Below are 18,979 nucleotides of genomic sequence, written 5' to 3' on the forward strand. Positions count from 1 at the left end.
AAGCTGAGTTGTGGCTTAACTGGCATGGAGAGGAACCGTGAGTCACATGTGGCATTTTCCCCACCGCCAGCCTCCACCATTGCCAAGTCCTCTCGTTTTCTTCACTGTCTGCGGTCTGTCCCTCCTCTCCGGGCACACCTGCCGCTCCCCTAGTCACTTGGGCATTCTCTGTACTGAGCCTTCTTAACCACACTGGTTGTTGACCCACCACTGGCTTCCCACCAGACTGGAAGCTCCAAGGTAGAGGGAGGACTGTATATTCCCAGTGTCTGCGACCATTCCTGGCTCAGCAAATGTTTTTCAAAGAATCCCTCACAGCAGCTGCTGGTTGCTCCCTCTGTGCAAGCCCTTTTTAAAGCACCCATCAGGTGTCACAGGAGAAGGAAGTGGCAAGGCCCTTACCTTTACATTTCGAAGAAGGTATAAAAGCAATATACAACATTTCGTGAAAAGAAACACGCAGCTGTGGGCCACCTGGGTGGCTCAGTTGGTTAAGTGTTCAACTCGATTTTGGCTCAGATCATGATCTCATGGTTTCTGAGTTTGAACCCTGCATCGGGCTCTGCACTCACAGTGCAGAGCCTGCTTGGGTTCTCTCTCTCCCTCTCTCTCTCTCTCTGCCCCTCCCCTGCTCATGCTCTCTCTCTCAAAATAAATAAGTAAACTTAAAAAAAATGTGACAACAAAAAATATCACAGAGAATCAGAGTTGTTACAAAGCATAACTAACCATAATTCATCCTTGGTAAAATAACTCGGAGTCAAAATGATTTAATAAATTCTATCCTCTCAAAAAAGAAAAATAGGCTCTTAAGCCTATTTACTTACTGAAAATTCCTCTGAAAGCCCAGATGTGAACTCCTCCAGTGAATATAAGGTCCAGGTGCTTGTATTTCTTTTCTTTTTTTAAAATGTGTATTTATCTTGAGAGGGGGCACTGGGGAGAGGCGGGGAGAGAGAGGGAGAAAGAATCCCAAGCAGGCTCCTCGCTGTCAGCACAGAGCCGGAGCTCATGACCTGAGCTGAAATCAGGGGTCGGAAGCTCAGCTGACTGAGCCCTTTAAGGGCCCCCTGCAGGTGCTTGTATTTCTGTTCGCCACTGCCCGCCCCCTGCCCCAGCAGCTGAACTCTAAGAACTGGGGTTGCCTGCTTGCTTGGGTTCAGCCACCAGGTAGGATGGAGGCCATTGGAGACTGAGGTTGGGACAGTTCTTCCTTCCTCTGGGCTGGATCTTCTAGCAGAGCCGTCCCTCCACCACAGCCCCCCATGGCCCGATGGCCCCTCCCTCCTCTGAAGCTTCGGCTCCTTCAGGGCGGCAGTAACAACTTCCTGCTGTTGCTAACATGCCTTTAACCTGTGAGAAGCCCCTCAAGTAACCCCTTCATTTTCATCTCTTTAAGTACTGGAATTAGATTTGGTTTTCTGCAGGGACCCTTAGTAATAAGTCCATAATAAGAAACCCTTGCCTGAGTGTGCAAAGGACAGTGATGTCCTGAGGTGCAGGGCACTGGTGTCCATTCATCACGTTAATGCTGGTATTCTATTGGTACAGCTAGAAAATAATAGGACTAAGTTTGTAAACCAATGGCCTGGAACTCGTAGATTCAAATTTTATTGCCTCCTTGAAGTCGACACTTCTAGATGCTTTAAGACCTATTTCAGCAATGGCCAACATGTTAAATGGCCAACATGTTAAAATATTCTCAGGTTGCTTTTTAAGATTTCCGTTAGTGTTCATAACCCATTATTTTGAATAAGGTTGGTAAATAGTCCTCCTTTGATGGCAGATTTGATTCAGATCAACAGGCAATATCAACAACACATATGTGAAAATTAGCAATAATTTCATTAGGCTTCTATCCAATTTTCACTAATTATCCTCAAAATGTCTTTTATAGTTTATTTTTCTTTTAAGCCAGGATCCAACCAAGTTTCATAAATTGCCTTTGGTTGTCTAAGTACTTTTAGGGACACAGAGATGTGAGTTTATGCACATAACTGCGATCCAGTGCCTTGTGTAACATGATGTATTTATCTTGTCAGTGAACCAGGTGGGCCTTTAGTGAAGACTAAGAATGTTCCTAGCATTGCAAAGGACACAACTTGGATATGGGAGGAGGAGAGGAGCCACTCACTCATAAGGGCCGTTAAATTGGTGTAAGCAGTCAGCACTTTCCTTTTTCATGTTAGGGCCCGCAGAAAATCTTATTTCCATAGTGTGCTGGGGTAAACACAGGGCTCCCTCGTCCTGAGGGCTGGGGGACCTACATTTGTAGTACATCCTGAAAATGTGCGGCAACTTTTTGGGTTCCCAGTTTATGTCTCAGGGTATTCTTATTTCAAATCTCTATCATTTTAGGTAACCTGGTGTGTTTCTTCCTCCAAAGAACCTAGAGTCTTACTCTGTCCCTTTCAGCAGCCACTAATACCCATTAATCTGGAAAAACAAAGACAAAGTTGGCCTTTTTCCATGTTGTTTATTCCCAGTCAACTAGCTACATGAGGGGGACAAACAAATTAGTAGGAGCTTTGTGGAGATAATGAGGTATGGGTGGAAGGGTGGGATTTAAACAGAAAATAATCTTATACACAGCTAGATAGAAGATTTACAGACATCCTTTTTTTTTTTTTTTTTTTTGTAAGTATCCTCTGAGGGTAACAGAGGAAGATAAAACCATCATGAGTAAAATAAATTAGCAACTTTTTATCATTGCATAACCCAAACAGAAGTCTCAGGAAGTGGTTTGCATTTTCTGTCATGATTTACAGATACTTACGTGATACATATTTCCAACACAGGGAAATAAAGACTAACACCGAATAACAGATTCATATATGCAGAGGGAAGTTGAGCACATGAAAATAGCTATCATCTGGTAGCAAAAATAGATTTATGCTGATGTTAATATCAAAATTAAAGACATTCAAATAAATTATGCCAATACATTGGAACTATTATTCCTAACATCACAAGAACAACTTTATTGCTCCTACTCATAACTTTAAAAAAAAGGTCTGAGAAAATTATACGATAGTTTGAGGGCATGATAGAACTTCTGGAATATGTTAGTAAGCCTACAACAAAATTCAACAGTGAAATAAAAACTTTATGGTTTTTCTTTTAGGGTTGACACTGTTAATGGTCGAACAAGACCACTCATCATAAATCTGGAAAATACGGATGAGGGACAATACTTGAAGTTCAAGTAAATGATTTACTGATGGTAATTATAAGCAGAATGTGAGAAAGGCAGCAGCTCAAATAAACAATCAAGTATTTTTGAGGTTTGTTTTTCTCTTCCAGAGAGCCCCACGGGAAGCAAACAAAGATTGTGGGCTATTGGGGTACTTTCCTTGATAGATAACTGGACTGTTGTCCTAAAGCGAACTCTGGTTAAATTAGTACCAGAACTGGCCTGACTTTTGGGAGGCGAATGGCATGGAGAGCCGCCTTGTGATTCTGATTATTACATTTGACTCGGGAAATACCAGACTGTGCTTTGGCGTCAGCAGAGGGAAGCCATGTGCTGTCTGGATACACTGGAGAGTGCTGGTTTCTTCCTGAATGAATCACCTGTAACTTGGGGTAATCGATAGTGGCCATAGGAACTTCTGAAGTACAATGTGGTTGACGGTGCAAAGTCCCATTCCCAAGAGTATCTGTGTAATTCCCCATGGATTTGGGATAGAATCATCAGGAATAAAATGGAGGTTGGTTACAGCATATCTTAGATGGTGCAGTGACTGCAATTGTTTAATTGGGATTTTCAAAGTTCAGAAAGTCAGATTCTACTTCAATTCTTCCCAAAGAATGCCACGTTTGTTTTCTTTATCTTAAAAATATGAAATACCCTTGAGCTACAAATGGCATGGGAAGGTGCTTTTGAGAATAGGGACTAAAGGAAAAAAGAAGCTATTTCCCCCTCAAGGTACTTTTAAGATTGTAACAGTATGACTCACTAAGCTGTTTAAATTTTAGAAAAGCCCTTTACAGATGCTGGTACTAGTAGCTTTTTAAATTTGCATATAGTTCTGTACTATATTCTAATTCACCTCTGTTTCCATCTCAAATAAGAGGACTACAGAGGTGATATTTGGTCCATTTATCTTTGTGACTCCAATATAAAGCCTAAAATCAATTGAAATAACAGCACGGGGACAATTAAAAAATTTCCAAATACTATATAACAATGCTACACCCATTCAGGCTGCCCATCTTGGTTTTGTTGTTGTTGCTTCTTTTTTGAGCCAGCCTCTGGAGGAGGCCCATTTCATAGTCGATATGGCTAAAAGTCCACATTTTCCTTCACATGGTGAAAACTAGGTTTGTTTTCCCCTAGAGTATCCTTACATCTACAGCCTGCTTCTTCCTCTCTGCGAGCAGACTTTGGATATATGCTTGAAAAGAAAAGAACAAAGCACGTACCAAAGAATCTGATTGTGTCCTTTAACTGCTTAGAAATGGAAATGACATTCACATTGTGTTCATCTTGACTTTTTGATAAAATGGAATGAATGAATGTAATATTTAAGGAATCATTTGTTGTTTTAAAATGCTAATCATTTGCAAATTCCAAAAGGCCATGACTCACTTTCAGTAACTCTACATTTTGAAAGTGCAATACTGTCCAACTAGTTGATTATTTGGTGTAAACTGAAAAAAATCATGTGTTCTTTTTTTCCCGATACTTATTCTACTTTTCATTCCTGGAATCCTACATGCTCTGAAATTATTTAAATATCTGTAAGTGTTTTCTGGCGAAAACTGTTTAACACACCATTATACTTGATATTCCATAGGACTGTTATGGACAATAGAGTCAAAGACTTAAAAATTACGCTTTGGTTTTAATGTAATCTGGGCAGAAGTTGGAACTACTTTGATAACACACTTCAGCTACTGCACAGATTCTATTATTGTACTTTAAAATAACATATTTAAAAAGACAAAGTTTCCCCTTTCAGGAGTTATAATCCGTATTATTCAAGACTGCTGCAAGACTCACAAAAGAGGGAAATGAGTAAGAAGAAAGTGTAGGAAAGAGATAAGACAAAGCTTCATCAGAACACAACACAAAGGAAGAACATCAATTCTCTACATTTGTCTATAAGGCAGATGGTCAAACTTCTTATACAAGATCTAAAATATGGTGTTATTAAGAGGTAGAAAATACCAAAACAGTATTTAAGAAAAAACTGTTGAGTTCTTGAAAACAATCAGTTATTTTGCTAAACTTTTAGAAAGTCAAACTGCTGTGTGGAATGCACCGTATGTTTTACGCTAAACTGGAACATTCCATACTCAACAGAAAAGTAGGGAGTGGGGAATCTAGGGGTGGGGCTGGGGGGAAGCAGAAAACAGTTTCTTGTCAAGAATTTGGTTCTCACTAAGGGGAGATTTCCTACTGTGTCTCTGGGATGCCATTACAGTGTTTAACAAATGGGCATTTCTCAGATTGACAATTTCTCTGAGTAACAGGGTACAGTTTTGCACATAAGGCAATAAGAACTCTAGGGAGGGATGAGCTAAAATGCTTTTCCTCTTCAGGAGGGTGCCATATCTATGTCATATAAAAACGTACATCCTACTAATCTCCTACCAGCCTCCCAACCACCAAAATGGAAGTATTCTTCGGACTCCAGCACCAGCAGAATTGTTCTGGATGAGCAATTCAAGAGCTGTCGGAGGCAAAAAGATATCTGAGCTACCAAATTAAACTTGGGTAGCTTACGCATGAGTGAGTAACCCTGGGTATTCTTAGTTCTTAATGCACCTGGGAGAGATAATTTTTTTTCTCCAACATAATTTTATAAGGCATGAATTTAATTTGAATTTTCCTAACCTTTGGAAAATTAGTGTTAAAGCTTCTTTTTTAACCCACACATTAACATTCAGTCTTTCATTTTTATTAAATAGCTTATATATAAAATGAAATATCAAGGTGTTCTACATTCATATAAACAATTGTGATAACATTTGAAATTATAAAGGAAACTACTGAAGAAAATACATACTTAAATACAATGCTAAGCTAAGCACAGGTAATCATTCTAGATAATTTCTTTTAAATATATAGACACAGGTTTGTGGCTTCAGAAAGCAAACACAGAAGTACAGGTGTATCATTCTTCTTTCCTTTTTCACCACAAGACAGGATGGTCCAGTTTGGAAAAACCAAGATCTTTTCTAAGTTCCAAATAGGTGCCATTGCTCACCCAACAGTCATCATTGGATTTCCTGTGAAGGATAAAAGAATTTCTTGAAGGCTACTGAAAACACTGTCATATTCTCTCCTTCCCTTTCCCTCCTTTCTTCCTCCCAACCCTGGGCCAGGCTATCATTCTTACAGACATACAATGTCCCTGATAATCTCATATGGGAACTATGAGGGAACAGGAAGCCTGGAGGCCATTTTGTCACTTCCGACTTTGACTTCTCAAACTTAGAGGCTGTGAAAAATGGTGCTTGAGAGAAGCATGGATAAGGGAACAGTTTGTCATATATAAAATATGGCTGGGATGACAGCCACACCTTGGGTGTGACTATGGAAAAGCTACAAATCAACTAGATTGTTCAATGAAGTGATAAGTTAACATTAAAAACAAAAGGAATTGGAAGACGTAAGAGTCAGGAGAGAATAGCCTTGGTTCACTATCCTTTGAATAGATAATATATTAAATAGATGAAAATTCAAAAGGTACAAAAGGGTAGATAGCTAAAAGTTTTCTTCTTATTCCTATCTCCCAGATTTCCAGTCCTTTTCTTCAGAGGCAATGATGATCTTATAAGCTTCATTCTTTCAGAGAAATTTCATCCATGTGTGAGCACGCATGCATACACATACATACTCCACTCCTCTCCCATTTCTTCCACAATGACAGCACTCTATGGTGTCCTACCTTTTGAGTTTTTGACATAACAATATATATTGGAGATCATTTTCTGTTGTCACAGTAAGTTCAGCAAACTACAGTCCAAGGGCCAAATCCAGGCTTCTGCCTATCTTTGTAATGCTGTTTTTTTTTTTTTTTAAGTTGAAGTATAATTAACATAAATTGCTATATTTGTTTTAGGTGTACAATATATTGATTCAACAATTCTGTACACAGCATTATATCAGTGTCACCATAATAAGCATAGTCACTATCTGTTACCATACATTATTACAATATTATCAACTATATTCCCTATGCTGTGTTTCTCATCTCTGTGACGTATTTATTTTATAAGTAGATACCCTTTAATCTTAATCCCTTTTTATTGGAACACCACCATGCCCATTTGTTTAACTGTTGTCTATTGGTGCTTTTATGCCGCTCAGTGGGTTGGAATAATTACAACTAAGACCTTATGGCCTGCAAAGCTAACAATATTTACCATTTGTATTTTATAGTCCCCAAAAGTTTGGGGACTCTGTGGCAATAGGGAATCCTGATTTTTTTTTTTTAAGTTTATTTGTTTATTTTTGAGGAAGGGGAGGGGCAGAGAGCAAAGAAGAGAGAGAATCCCAAGCAGGCTCAGCACTGTCAGCACAGAGCCCGACCTGGGGCTTGAACTCACAAACTTTAGATCATGCTCTGAGCCAAAATCAGGAGTCAGATGCTTAACTGACTGAGCCACCCAGGTGACCCTGATTTCTTTTTAAACAGTCGCATGATATTCCATTGTAGAAATGGACCACAATTTAACAGGTACCTTACTGGTGAGCCTTTAGAAGGTTGTTTTTAATCTCTAGCTATCACAGACATATGTTAATAATATGATAAACATATAACAATATGTAATTTTGTACATATGTGAGTATAGTCACATTAAAAATTCCAGTAAGTAGAACTATGTCAAAGAGGGTGTACATTTATAATTTTGACTGATATTTCATATGCTTCAAAAGCATAAGTGGAGAGTGCCTGTTTCTCCAACCTCCCAGGAACAGGGATTCTTATCACACTTGTTTCCCTATTCTAATAAAGGGATGTGTCTAAAATAAGCCAGTCTGCATACCTAGTACTTGACTATGAAACAGAGGAGCCCAGTTCTATACGAACTGTAGTTGCCACTTGGAATTTCTGTGGACACTTCCCTTGTTCCCACATTCCTCTGTCACCTCGTTGCCAGGACCACTACTGCTGAAGAATTCTTGCCTTTTCTCCAGCTCTTCATTTGCCACATCTAATAGCGTGATAATTTTTTTTTTAATTTTTTTTTCCCAACGTTTATTTATTTTTGGGACAGAGAGAGACGGAGCATGAACGGGGGAGGGTCAGAGAGAGAGGGAGACACAGAATCGGAAACAGGCTCCAGGCTCTGAACCATCAGCCCAGAGCCTGACGCGGGGCTCGAACTCACGGACCGCGAGATCGTGACCTGGCTGAAGTCGGACGCTTAACCGACTGCACCACCCAGGCGCCCCAATAGTGTGATAATTTAACAGACAATCAAGAGGAAAAAGAGCCACCTGGCTGCATCCATGTCTGTCCTTTTCCATTCCAGACATAATTCTAGATGGTTTCAACAACAGCCTAGATAATGATTTATATTTTGCATTTAAATGTTAATTTATTTCCCATAGAGCTCCACAGACTTTGTGGACTTTCACATTAGGTAAAATTGATGACTCTCCCTACCTAGTTCTTGAGACAGTTTAGTTACCTACAGTTTTTAATGATCCTGAATATACTACAATGAACATCTTTATAAATCTAATTTCCCTTGTTTAAAAATGACATGAGGTGCGCCTGGTTTGCTCAGTCAGTGAAGTGGCTGACTCTTGATCTCAGCTCAGGTCTTGATCTCAGGGCTGTGAGTTCAAGCCCCATGTTGGGCTCCATGCTGGCCGTGAAGCCTACTTTAAAAAAAAAAAAAAACCAGACACAAGACCCTAGATGATTTATGAAAGAAAAAGAAAAAATTAGCCTACTTAAAGGTATATGTGTATATCTATCAATTGATCAGCAAATCAACTGATCAGTCTGTTAATCTATCTATTTATCTATCTCTTGCCTTTAAAAAATAGTTAAAGATGTCTTGTTTTTAAAATATTTAAACAAAGTTATGAATATTCTGGGATGAAACTCTGGTTGATCTTTATTTGCTTATCTCCTGAGTCTGGGGAAATGATCAGAAGGGATCTGGCAAAACCCACATTGACTCTAGGGGGAAAAAGCATTATATTTTGGGGATGAATAGTACTTTTTGCTATTTTGGAATACAGACTTTATTTCTGCTGCTGACAGATTAGTAGCTAATTCCTCCTAAAAGTGTTCATGTTATCCATTAAAACACAATGGCAACCAAAACAAAACAAAAACAAAAACAAAAAACAAAAAACCGAAAAACCAACCAACCAACAAACAAACCCCAAACAAAAAAACCCTGGCTTCCCTGAAAGCAACACTGGGGTGGAAGGGGTAGGGCAGAAGCCTGTGGCTTTTCTATGTGCGCCTGTTTTAACGTTGATTTTTCTTTTTTAATAAACCAATAAAAAAGCCCCTAAAACTGTACAAAACCCTGTCCAGTAGTCAGGGCAGGACCCTGCCCAACTTGTGCTCTCTCTCTCAAAAAAAAAAAAAAAAAAAAAAAAAAGAAAGAATTAGACCACTCAGAATTTCCATTTTCCAGGGGAGAAGTTTCTGCACTCTGAAGCAAGAAAAACACCAAGAAGGCTCTCCTTTGGGGAGGAGACAGCCCATTTACTCTCTTCATACTGGAAGCATCAGGTGTCACCAGTACCTATCCACCAATGACCCACACAATATGCGCACACACCTGAAAAACCGCGGCTGGTGTTCCACATTATTTTCTTCTAAGACCCGTCGCCTTTCTCTCTGTAGCTGTTCAATCCTCTGCTTTTGTATTTCAGCTTCTTCCAAGTTCCCTTCTTCTAGGAACCTGAGGCATTAGGGAAAAAAAACAACACAAATTCTGAGAAAATACTGTTAATCATTACTTCTAGAATTATGTATCTAAGACTGGATATTCAAAATGCTTCCCTATAGGTAAGAACCCCCCTTCAACCTTTAAAACAGTATTTTGAGGTAGTTAGGGAAGACATCATCATCATCATCATCATCATCATCATCATCATTATTATTTTAAATGTTTATTTATTTTTGAGAGAGGGACAGAGAGTGAGCAGGGGAGGGGCAGAGAGAAAGTAGGACAGTGGATCCAAAGTGGGTTCTGCACTGACAGCACAGAGCCCGATGTGTGGCTCAAACTCATGAACTGCGAGATCATGACCTGAGCCAAAGTCGGACGCTCAACTGACTGAGCCACCCACGTGCCCCAAGATATTATTTTTCGAACCGGTGACATATACATGGCTCAAAAAATCAGATCTATAAAAAGGAATTTGTCCCTTTCATCCCCATCTCTCATCCCACCTGTTTCCTCACCATACCTTCTGCCTGTAGCCTCAGAGTACATCAAACTTTTGAATCTTGCTACCTGATACATTAAGAATTAGTATGTCTATATATTTTTTAAAAATATGCATTTCTTGGGGCACGTAGGTGGCTCAGTCGGTTAAGCATCCAACTCTTGATTTCAGTTCAGGTCATGATCTCACAGTTCTTGAGTTTGAGCCCCACATCGGGCTCCATGCTGACAGTGCAGAGCTTGCTTGGGTTTTTTTTTTTCTTTTTTCTTCTCTCTCTCTCTGCCCCTCCCCTGCTTGCTATTTCTCCCCCCCCCCCAAAATAAACTTTTTAAAAAATTTTTGAAAATATGCATTTCTTTCAGTGGGACTAAGCATCTTTTCATATGTTTAAGGGATATCTGCATTTCCTACTTTGTGAACAGTTCATTTTCCTATGTCTTTTTTTTTTTTTTTTTTTTTTTAGTGAGTTAATCTTGATTTTTGAAACCAATTCATGAAATGAGTTGAAATATAGATTTCCCAGTTTGTCGTTTGTCTTTTTGACTCTGGGTATAAAAATATTTTTTTACTTTGCCATGAAGAAGTTTGTTTGTTTTTTTTTACATAAAGTCAAATATATAATTTTCCTTTTTCCTTTCTGGGTTTTGAGTCTTAATTAGGCCCCAGGGCAGAGATAATTATTTCTATTATACAGAATAGGAAACTGAGACTAAGAAAGATGACACAGCTTGTGGCCAGCAAACCTAGAATGAGAAGTTAGGTTTTGTGCACCAAAATAATTTAAATCTGAAGTGTAAAGGAATTGGGTGTTTTTCACTCTTTCAAATACACAGTTATAAATTCTATATTATTATAGGCAGTAAAACTCTTAAAAATAAACACTTTGGGGGGATATTTCAATAGAAATAAGGCTTTACTGATGAATAAAGGCCAGGCCACACATAGAATTAAGCTGGGCTCCATACCTTCCATGACATGATTGTTTTCAGTCCTCCTAGACCTCTACTCCTAACAACATTGTCTCTCTCCAGCTCCTCTGATGGCCTGGGAGTTGTTAGTAAGACTCTTTATAAAGAGTTTTACATCTCTGGAGATAAAGATCTTTAAAAAGTCCTTACCTTTGGTCTGGTCTAAATCGAGTGTCAGTAGGTGGTAATAAAGACTTTGACAATGGATCCATTTCATTTAATTCTAGGGCAAACTGTGTGAAGCCATAATATTGCTCATAGCCTTTTGGCATGGGATCTAAAAGAAAAAGAAATCATTCATTTCCAACTTCCTTTCATTTACATTACATTTTAATTCCTTCACCTTTTTCATCTCAAACCAGCTATTATTTTTTCTCTCTCAGCTCTAAATTCTTCCATTTCTATTAAAATATTCTGGCTAACAAATAGGTGTTGAATGTTCCTCCATAAATCTTTTTCTCTGTAAGTTTTCTTCTACCTACAAGGATAAGACCTCTTTTGTGTGGTCAGATAGGGAATTTATGTAATGCTGTGAAGTTTTTATACTGTGCAAGTTATAAAAATAATTTGTTACAAAAATAAACATGTGAAAAAGAACTCTGGGTCCATGTTTTCCTGACTAACAACACTCTCACTCTGGAGAATCCATTTTTCATTTAAGAAATGTCAAATCCTCCTGGAACTCTGTCTAGTACCTAAAATAGTGTTGAACCCATAGCAAGTGGTCAATGTTATTCTTTTTTCCATTCCTGCCCTTCCTTTTACCAAGTCTTGTCCCTCCATATCTTACACATTTATATTTAAAACTAACTCAGTGGAAGCCGGGAATAGACGTGGGATTATACCGGCAGAAATACTGCCAGCTGGATGTCAAGGGGACCGAATGAAGTAAGGGTGTTGGACCACTGGCATTTTACAGGATGCTTCCATCAAGTTACCCAGCTGCAAACATGTGTTAACCCTCAAGCAAAGGGAAGAATGAGTGGGAAGGTGATTCAGAGATTATCAGGGCTACCACTGCCACCAGGCCCAGACGACAAGGCCCAGCGGGGGAAGGATGCCTCCACCCTTCAAAGGATGGGGCCACTGCCACAGTTTCAAGCTGCCAGGCTGCCACCACCCAGAGCCTTGGGCCCCTGCAATGTATCACTGCTACATTGGGAGTGACAAAATGTATCCTCAATGGTCTGTGCTCTTGACACAGCTAAGTTGCCTGTATAACAAACACGACCCATCCTACCCCTTCCTTGTTAAGTAACAGCACACATCCTAATGATTTATGTCACTATTAGAATGGTTTTGTTTTATTTTGTTTTGTTTTGATCAGCCCAAAGCATTCTCGTGGTGGTATCTCAAAATGATGGTTTTATAATATGACCAAGACTTAAAAGATGGACAAACGTCTTAAAAGGTTTTGGGGGACATGTTATGAAGGTTTGGCTTCCCTAGCCCTTTCTCCCCACAGCTGCTCAAGGGCTATTTTTCTAGAATTACAAGAGACATCAGAGTGGTTAATGGTATTGGGTGAATCCGGGAGACCCCTGACTTTTGTAGAAGCCCCAGGTCACTCTTCTTGTCTACTGACAGTTTCCTCTTTATTCATTCTTACTCTAGAATGACTTCCTGTGCTTCACTAACACTCCTTAGTGCCCAAGATAGGCACAGGAGTGATGTGTGTGGCCTGGAAGGTTTCCTCAGAGAGAGTGACCACGGATCAAATGACCAATGGCTTTGTTCCAGGATTAAGAACCCAGGACCTAGCAGGCCAACTGAGGTGTTGTTGAGAAGCATAAGGATGAGGATGAGATAATGATTACTGAATGAAAGAAGGGCTGGCCGCTCGAATGGAGTTCAAAGCAGGTAGAGGCTAGAGGTACAAGATAGACACTGCTGCCAGCCCGCCTGCAGTTCCTCTGGCCATGTCCCCCACCCCTGGCCCAGAACTGATTAACCCGAATACTAACTTGCTCTCCAGACACAAGTGGACGAGGAGGAGCCCCCACAGTAGATGCTTTCGTGCCATTTCCCGAAGAGCCGATGCACGGCTTTTCCATTCTTGTCAAATACCGTACCTTCAATCTCACGGGCATTAGTGCTCCAGTATTTTGCCTAGGATTCAAATATAAGTTATCTGTTTAGTACTTTGGGGTCAACTTATTACAGATATTAAGAGGAAAAGCAAAGGAAAGAGAAAAAAACCACAAGAATGATTCTGCATTAAAACTTTTTATAAACCAAGAAGGAGGCTCCTTAAAATTGGTCATAATAGGGGCGCCTGGGTGGCGCAGTCCGTTAAGCGTCCGACTTCAGCCAGGTCACGATCTCGCGGTCCGTGAGTTCGAGCCCCGCATCAGGCTCTGGGCTGATGGCTCGGGGCCTGGAGCCTGTTTCCGATTCTGTGTCTCCCTCTCTCTCTGCCCCTCCCCCGTTCATGCTCTGTCTCTCTCTGTCCCAAAAATAAATAAAAAAGGTTGAAAAAAAAATTAAAAAAAAAATTGGTCATAATAAAGCAACCAATTTTCAGTTTCTCCGATTATTTCTCCCCCAACTAGATTTGTTCATCTAATCCATTGGAACGTTAGGCAACCCTTGTTTACACTGTGGAATGGTCCTGGTCTGAGAGAGCAGCTCAGCTCAGCTCAGCCTTGTGGGTTTTATACAGTACCACAAGGTGGCCAGCAGAGGGTGGTCTAACTCCCTAGAGTTGTGTGTTTTTTTTTTTTTTTCTTTTTTTAATCTCCCCATTACCTGGCTGCCCCAAAAAAATCTCTAAGAAAGAACGGAAGGTATTACTTCATAAATCAAAACTCCCAGTGCTATTTTCAGCCAAAACAGAATCCATATTTGGAAACCAATAAAGTTGAGTGGCATTTTGGGGCCATATTCTGGTGGTTTGGTTTCCCCCTTCTGTGTCTACGAGGAAGATGGAAGGACAGAGTACAGCAGCATCACACAGCTGAATCAGAAATGTAAACCTGAGGTCTCTACTCAGGTAATAATGGAGGAAAGTGGCAACAGATACCGTCCAGGCTCTTAAGTGTATTCTGAAGCAGAAGTCTGGTTTTCTATTATAGACATTTGCTGACAAATCCAATGCTGGCAATACAAGGGGATGCCACAGAGGAAGGGCTGTGCTCCATTGGGAAGGGCCACATCTGCTTTCAGATTCTCTTTCAACACCAGAGGTACGTCCAGTGTGCCAATCCCCTCATTTCTTGTAGCCACAGAAATCTATTCTCTGGCCCTAAGTGTGTGAGTACTAAGTAGACGGTAGAAATGGAATTCAAGCACATTTCCTTGGGGAAAGTGTTGAGAACCAGGTGGCCTTCACCTGGCTCAGGGTGCTGAGCTACATGAAGTTTTCAAGGCAGAGTCATTTTTATATTACCTCAAACATTACTAGTCTGATTTATAGGATATAATAAAGACCTCCATCTATCTCTCTATAATATCCCCTACAGGCTACAGGTGGTGCAGAGAGGTCCTGCATGAAATGCCACAATTAGAGCCTAATCTCTTGGCTTCTGATTTTGATCTTAATTAAATGCAAATGTTCCTTTAAGACCATGTTAAGTACATGATAATTTTAAGGGGAAGAGGAATCTAAGGGAATTGAGGCACTTGGAAAGGTAAGCAGACTATTCCACGCTTTTGCCTTTGGCCAATCTGTTCATTTACCCTATGAATGTTCATGAGCCTTTCCAGACATCAGCCTACAGCAGTGAGCAAGATTAGACCAGGCTTTTGCTTCTCCAGAGTCACGGATGGTGAGGCGGGTGTGGGGAACAGAAGATGAAAACACACAAGTAAACCAACAGTGAGCAAGCTAACTATAGATGGGAATAAAAACGTTGAAGAAAATGGGATATGATAGAGACTGACTAACAAGACAGAGCTGATGATGAAGGATCTGTGGAGAAGGGCTCCAAGCAGGAGGAAATGGAGAGAGAGAAAGGCCAGTGTGGTCAGAAGGGGAGGAAGGGTTGGTGGAAGCTGAAATTGGAGAGGAATGAGTGTGTTTGTGTGTGTGCGTGTGTGCACATATCCATATACAGGCAGGTATGTGTGCATGTGTGTGTTCATATAAGTGCGGCCAGCTGTGTGTGTGCAGGTGTGTGTGTGTGCATGCACATGTGTTCGCATGTGTGTGCATGTGCCAGTGTGCGTGTGTGTGTGCACATGTGAACATGGGGGGGGTGGGCAGTGCATAGTGCACAGGGCCTTGTGGGCCATTGTCAGGAGCCAGGCTTTTACTCTAGGAAAGACAGAAGTTGTTGGAGGAATTCTGGGATATACAGCGTGACTTTTGTTTTTTTCATTCTAGTAAAACATAAATAACAAAATGTACCATTGTGATCATTTGTAAGTGTACAATTCAGTGACGCTAAGCACATTGACTATGTTGTGTAACCATCATCATTTTATATTTCTAGAGCTTTTTCATCTTCCCAAACTGAAACCGTGTATCCATGAAACACTAACTGTCGTTCCCCAACCCACCAGCCCTGGGCATCACCATTCTACTTTTTGTCTCTATGAATCTGACTGCTCTAGGTACCTCAAAAGTGGAGTCACACAATACCTGTCCTGTGTCTGGCTTATTACACTCAGCATAATGTCTTCAAGCTTCCTCCATAAGGTAGCATGATGAATTACATTGTATAAGAGTCCCTCTGGCTGCTGCAGTGAGGACAGACCACAGGGGAGTAAGAGTGGAAGGAGGGAGGCTCGAAGGGGCCACAACCCTGGTCCAGGTGAGAGGGGTTGGGAGGGGGGAACACCAGGGATCCCCCGACATGGCTTGCCTGATGGCACAAGGGTGAAGGTGAAAAGCTCCCTGGGATGTCCTGTGCCCGGAGGCCCTGCTCTGCCAAGGCCTTTCTGGAGGTTACCTTTATGAAATTCACTTTGCAGTGGCAGGAGTCATCATTCAGGTTCTTGATGACAATCTCCCCATAGTGCTCAATCCATCTCTGCCCACTTAAGATGTTATGGATGCAAGAGGTCACTTTGTTCCACTCAAAATGATCTCCAAAGCTAAAAAGGAGGAAATGGTGGCATTAACGATTCCCAGAAGAGCCAGCAGCAAATGCAAACAGATATTGCTATTAAAAAAAAAAAAAGTCACATAATGAATTACTCCTTCCTTCATTTCCAGAACCAACTGGGTGCCTAAGCCATGCTGGGCATTCTGACTTCCACTCCCCCAGGAGTCGTCCGTGTCACAGAGGGGAGTAGCAGTCAGAGACGGCCACTCTGGAAGCTGACAGGGACTTCACTGGAAGCTGGTGATGTCCTCGAACAACCCACTCTCTCCTTTGACAGAGGAGAAAACTGAGAGCCAGAGGTGACTTGCCGAAAGTCACCAAACTAGAAAACGGAAGAGGCAATGGGGAAGGTGGGGGCATCTTCCACAATCTGCTCTCTGCACACATATGCACATGCATACTCACATATGTGTATATATGTGCACACGCATACATATGTATATATGTATATGCAAAGACACATATCTATGTTATAGATAAATCTTTCTTTAAAAATTTTTAATGTTTATTTATTTTTGAGAGAGAGACAGAGCGCAAGCGGGGGAGGGGCAGAGAGAGAGGGAGACACAGAATCTGAAGCAGGCTCCAGGCTCTGAGCTGTCAGCACAGAGCCTGGTTGCAGGGTTTGAACTCACAAACCACAAGATCATGACATGAGCGAAAGTCAGACGTTTAACCAACTAAGCCACCCAGGCGCCCCTATTTTATATATAAATCTTACACATATCTTAAATCTTTTTACAATGAGAAAGTATTCAGACTTACAGAGTCATATAATAATTACAAGGATAATGATAATAAGACCAAACACTTACATGGCATATACTATTTGCCAAGTACTCTTTAAAGTGCTTTATGTACATTATTCCTTTAATCTTCATAAGCCCTGCAAAGTAGGTGGTTTATTTCTCGTGTTTTATAGATGAGGGAACTAGTGATCAGAAAGATTAAGTAACCTGCCCAAGGATTTGCAATTAGTAAGTGGCAGGGTGAGTACACGAGTCCTATTAGCCCAGTCCCGGAGGCCACACTCACAGCCATTTGGCTTTATAAATGAGTACCAATAATCTCTGTAGGATCAAGTCCATATCTTTCTTTAAAGGAATTCTGACAGTGAGGTAGGACAACAATGTTAAAGCAAACCACCATTCTTAATTTTGTTAGAAGTGGAAATGAGTTTTAAAAGAGCTTTTGTTCGGGGCGCCTGGGTGGCACAGTCGGTTAAGCGTCCGACTTCAGCCAGGTCACGATCTCGCGGTCCGTGAGTTCGAGCCCCGCGTCAGGCTCTGGGCTGATGGCTCGGAGCCTGGAGCCTGTTTCTGATTCTGTGTCTCCCTCTCTCTCTGCCCCTCCCCCATTCATGCTCTGTCTCTCTCTGTCCCAAAAATAAATAAAAACGTTGAAAAAAAAAATTAAAAAAAAAATAAATAAAAGAGCTTTTGTTCAATGAACTTTGGTTTCCAGGTGGCATTTCCATTTGAAGGAGAGAAAATGTGAGCTTGTCAAAATGAGGTACATTTGAACTTACTGTCAAACCAATGAAAAGGGAAAAAACATATACTCAACACCATGGGGGACAACGGGAGTCCCATTCCTAAAGCTGTATCTTGGCCCTAAATTCTATAAAGTTCCTAAGCACAGAAGAACTTACGCTGGCAGAGTCACGTGGGTGGTGCCAATGGGGACAATTTCCATGGATTTGCCCCAGAATTTGTTTTTCCATCTCACATCTGAAATGAAATACCAATTAGTACATATTTAAAAGGAGAGCCACATAGATCAGAGAATTCTTAGGCTGCATGAATGATCAACCACTATATAGAACCTCTTCATAATAAAATTCATTATTATACAGGATAAGTTTTCATTCAGTATATGTACCAATTGAGTATCTGGAACAGAATCGGGGAACTAAAATTATAAGGTAAGTTCCTTCCCTTAGAAGAACTCACAGTATGAAAGGGAGACAAAAGTGAAAACAAGTAATGCCCACAAAGAGAGGCACAGGCTGTAACTGAGTATGTTTAAGAAGAAATGGAACCATAGAAGTAGGAATGACCAACATGGGTGGGGAAAAGCATCAGTAGAGGCCTGTCTGAAGGGGGCACTTAGACTGGGTTCTGAAGAATAAGCAGGAGTTCACTAGGCAGGAAAAAAAGCAAAAGAAGGCAGAAGACAGCTTGTTCAAAGGGAGAGAGGTATAAGAGAACATGGCGTGGTTCTGTCCCACAGGTCTTGGATTGTTCAGCGAGACGAGCTGAAAGACAGACTGAGTACAAAAATAATGGGCCCTAGAAGCCAGGCTAAGACATCAGGTGTGTATACGCTGGGGGAAAATAAGATGTTTGGTTAGACAGAAAACTCATGCGATTAGATACAGACTTTGCAGAGGCAATTGGGACCAATACAGAAAATGGACCAGGAGCACAAAAGATGAGAAGCAAGGTGACAGGTTACAAGGTTGCTGTAATTGCTCCAAGGATAAGTGAGGGTGAAGTGACCTAAGGCCGTAGCAGACAGAGTAGAAGGGAATGATCCCAAAACCAGGAAAAGAAGTAGGAATAGAACTAGCTGACAAATTAGAT

The 18,979-nt window shown here is 40.8% G+C and overlaps 1 protein-coding gene across 6 annotated transcripts in view; it reads right to left on the reverse strand.

The window, feature by feature from the left end:
- Positions 1-2,456: 2,456 nt before the first annotated feature.
- OSBPL3 (oxysterol binding protein like 3) overlaps positions 2,457-18,979 on the reverse strand; it is a 177,712-nt gene continuing 161,189 nt past the window's right edge. For all 6 annotated transcript variants that reach the window (XM_019825610.3, XM_006929256.5, XM_019825608.3 and 3 more), the window contains 6 exons: positions 18,046-18,124; positions 16,239-16,383; positions 13,311-13,455; positions 11,497-11,623; positions 9,766-9,888; positions 2,457-6,237 (listed from right to left, as the gene is read on the reverse strand). In XM_019825610.3, coding sequence (XP_019681169.1) covers positions 6,141-6,237; positions 9,766-9,888; positions 11,497-11,623; positions 13,311-13,455; positions 16,239-16,383; positions 18,046-18,124 — 716 coding nt within the window. In that variant the 3' untranslated portion in view covers positions 2,457-6,140. The remainder of the gene's footprint in view (positions 6,238-9,765; positions 9,889-11,496; positions 11,624-13,310; positions 13,456-16,238; positions 16,384-18,045; positions 18,125-18,979) is intronic.

This window comes from Felis catus, chromosome A2 (assembly GCF_018350175.1).
Source record: "Felis catus isolate Fca126 chromosome A2, F.catus_Fca126_mat1.0, whole genome shotgun sequence".
In the NCBI taxonomy this organism is placed as follows: Eukaryota; Metazoa; Chordata; class Mammalia; order Carnivora; family Felidae; genus Felis; species Felis catus.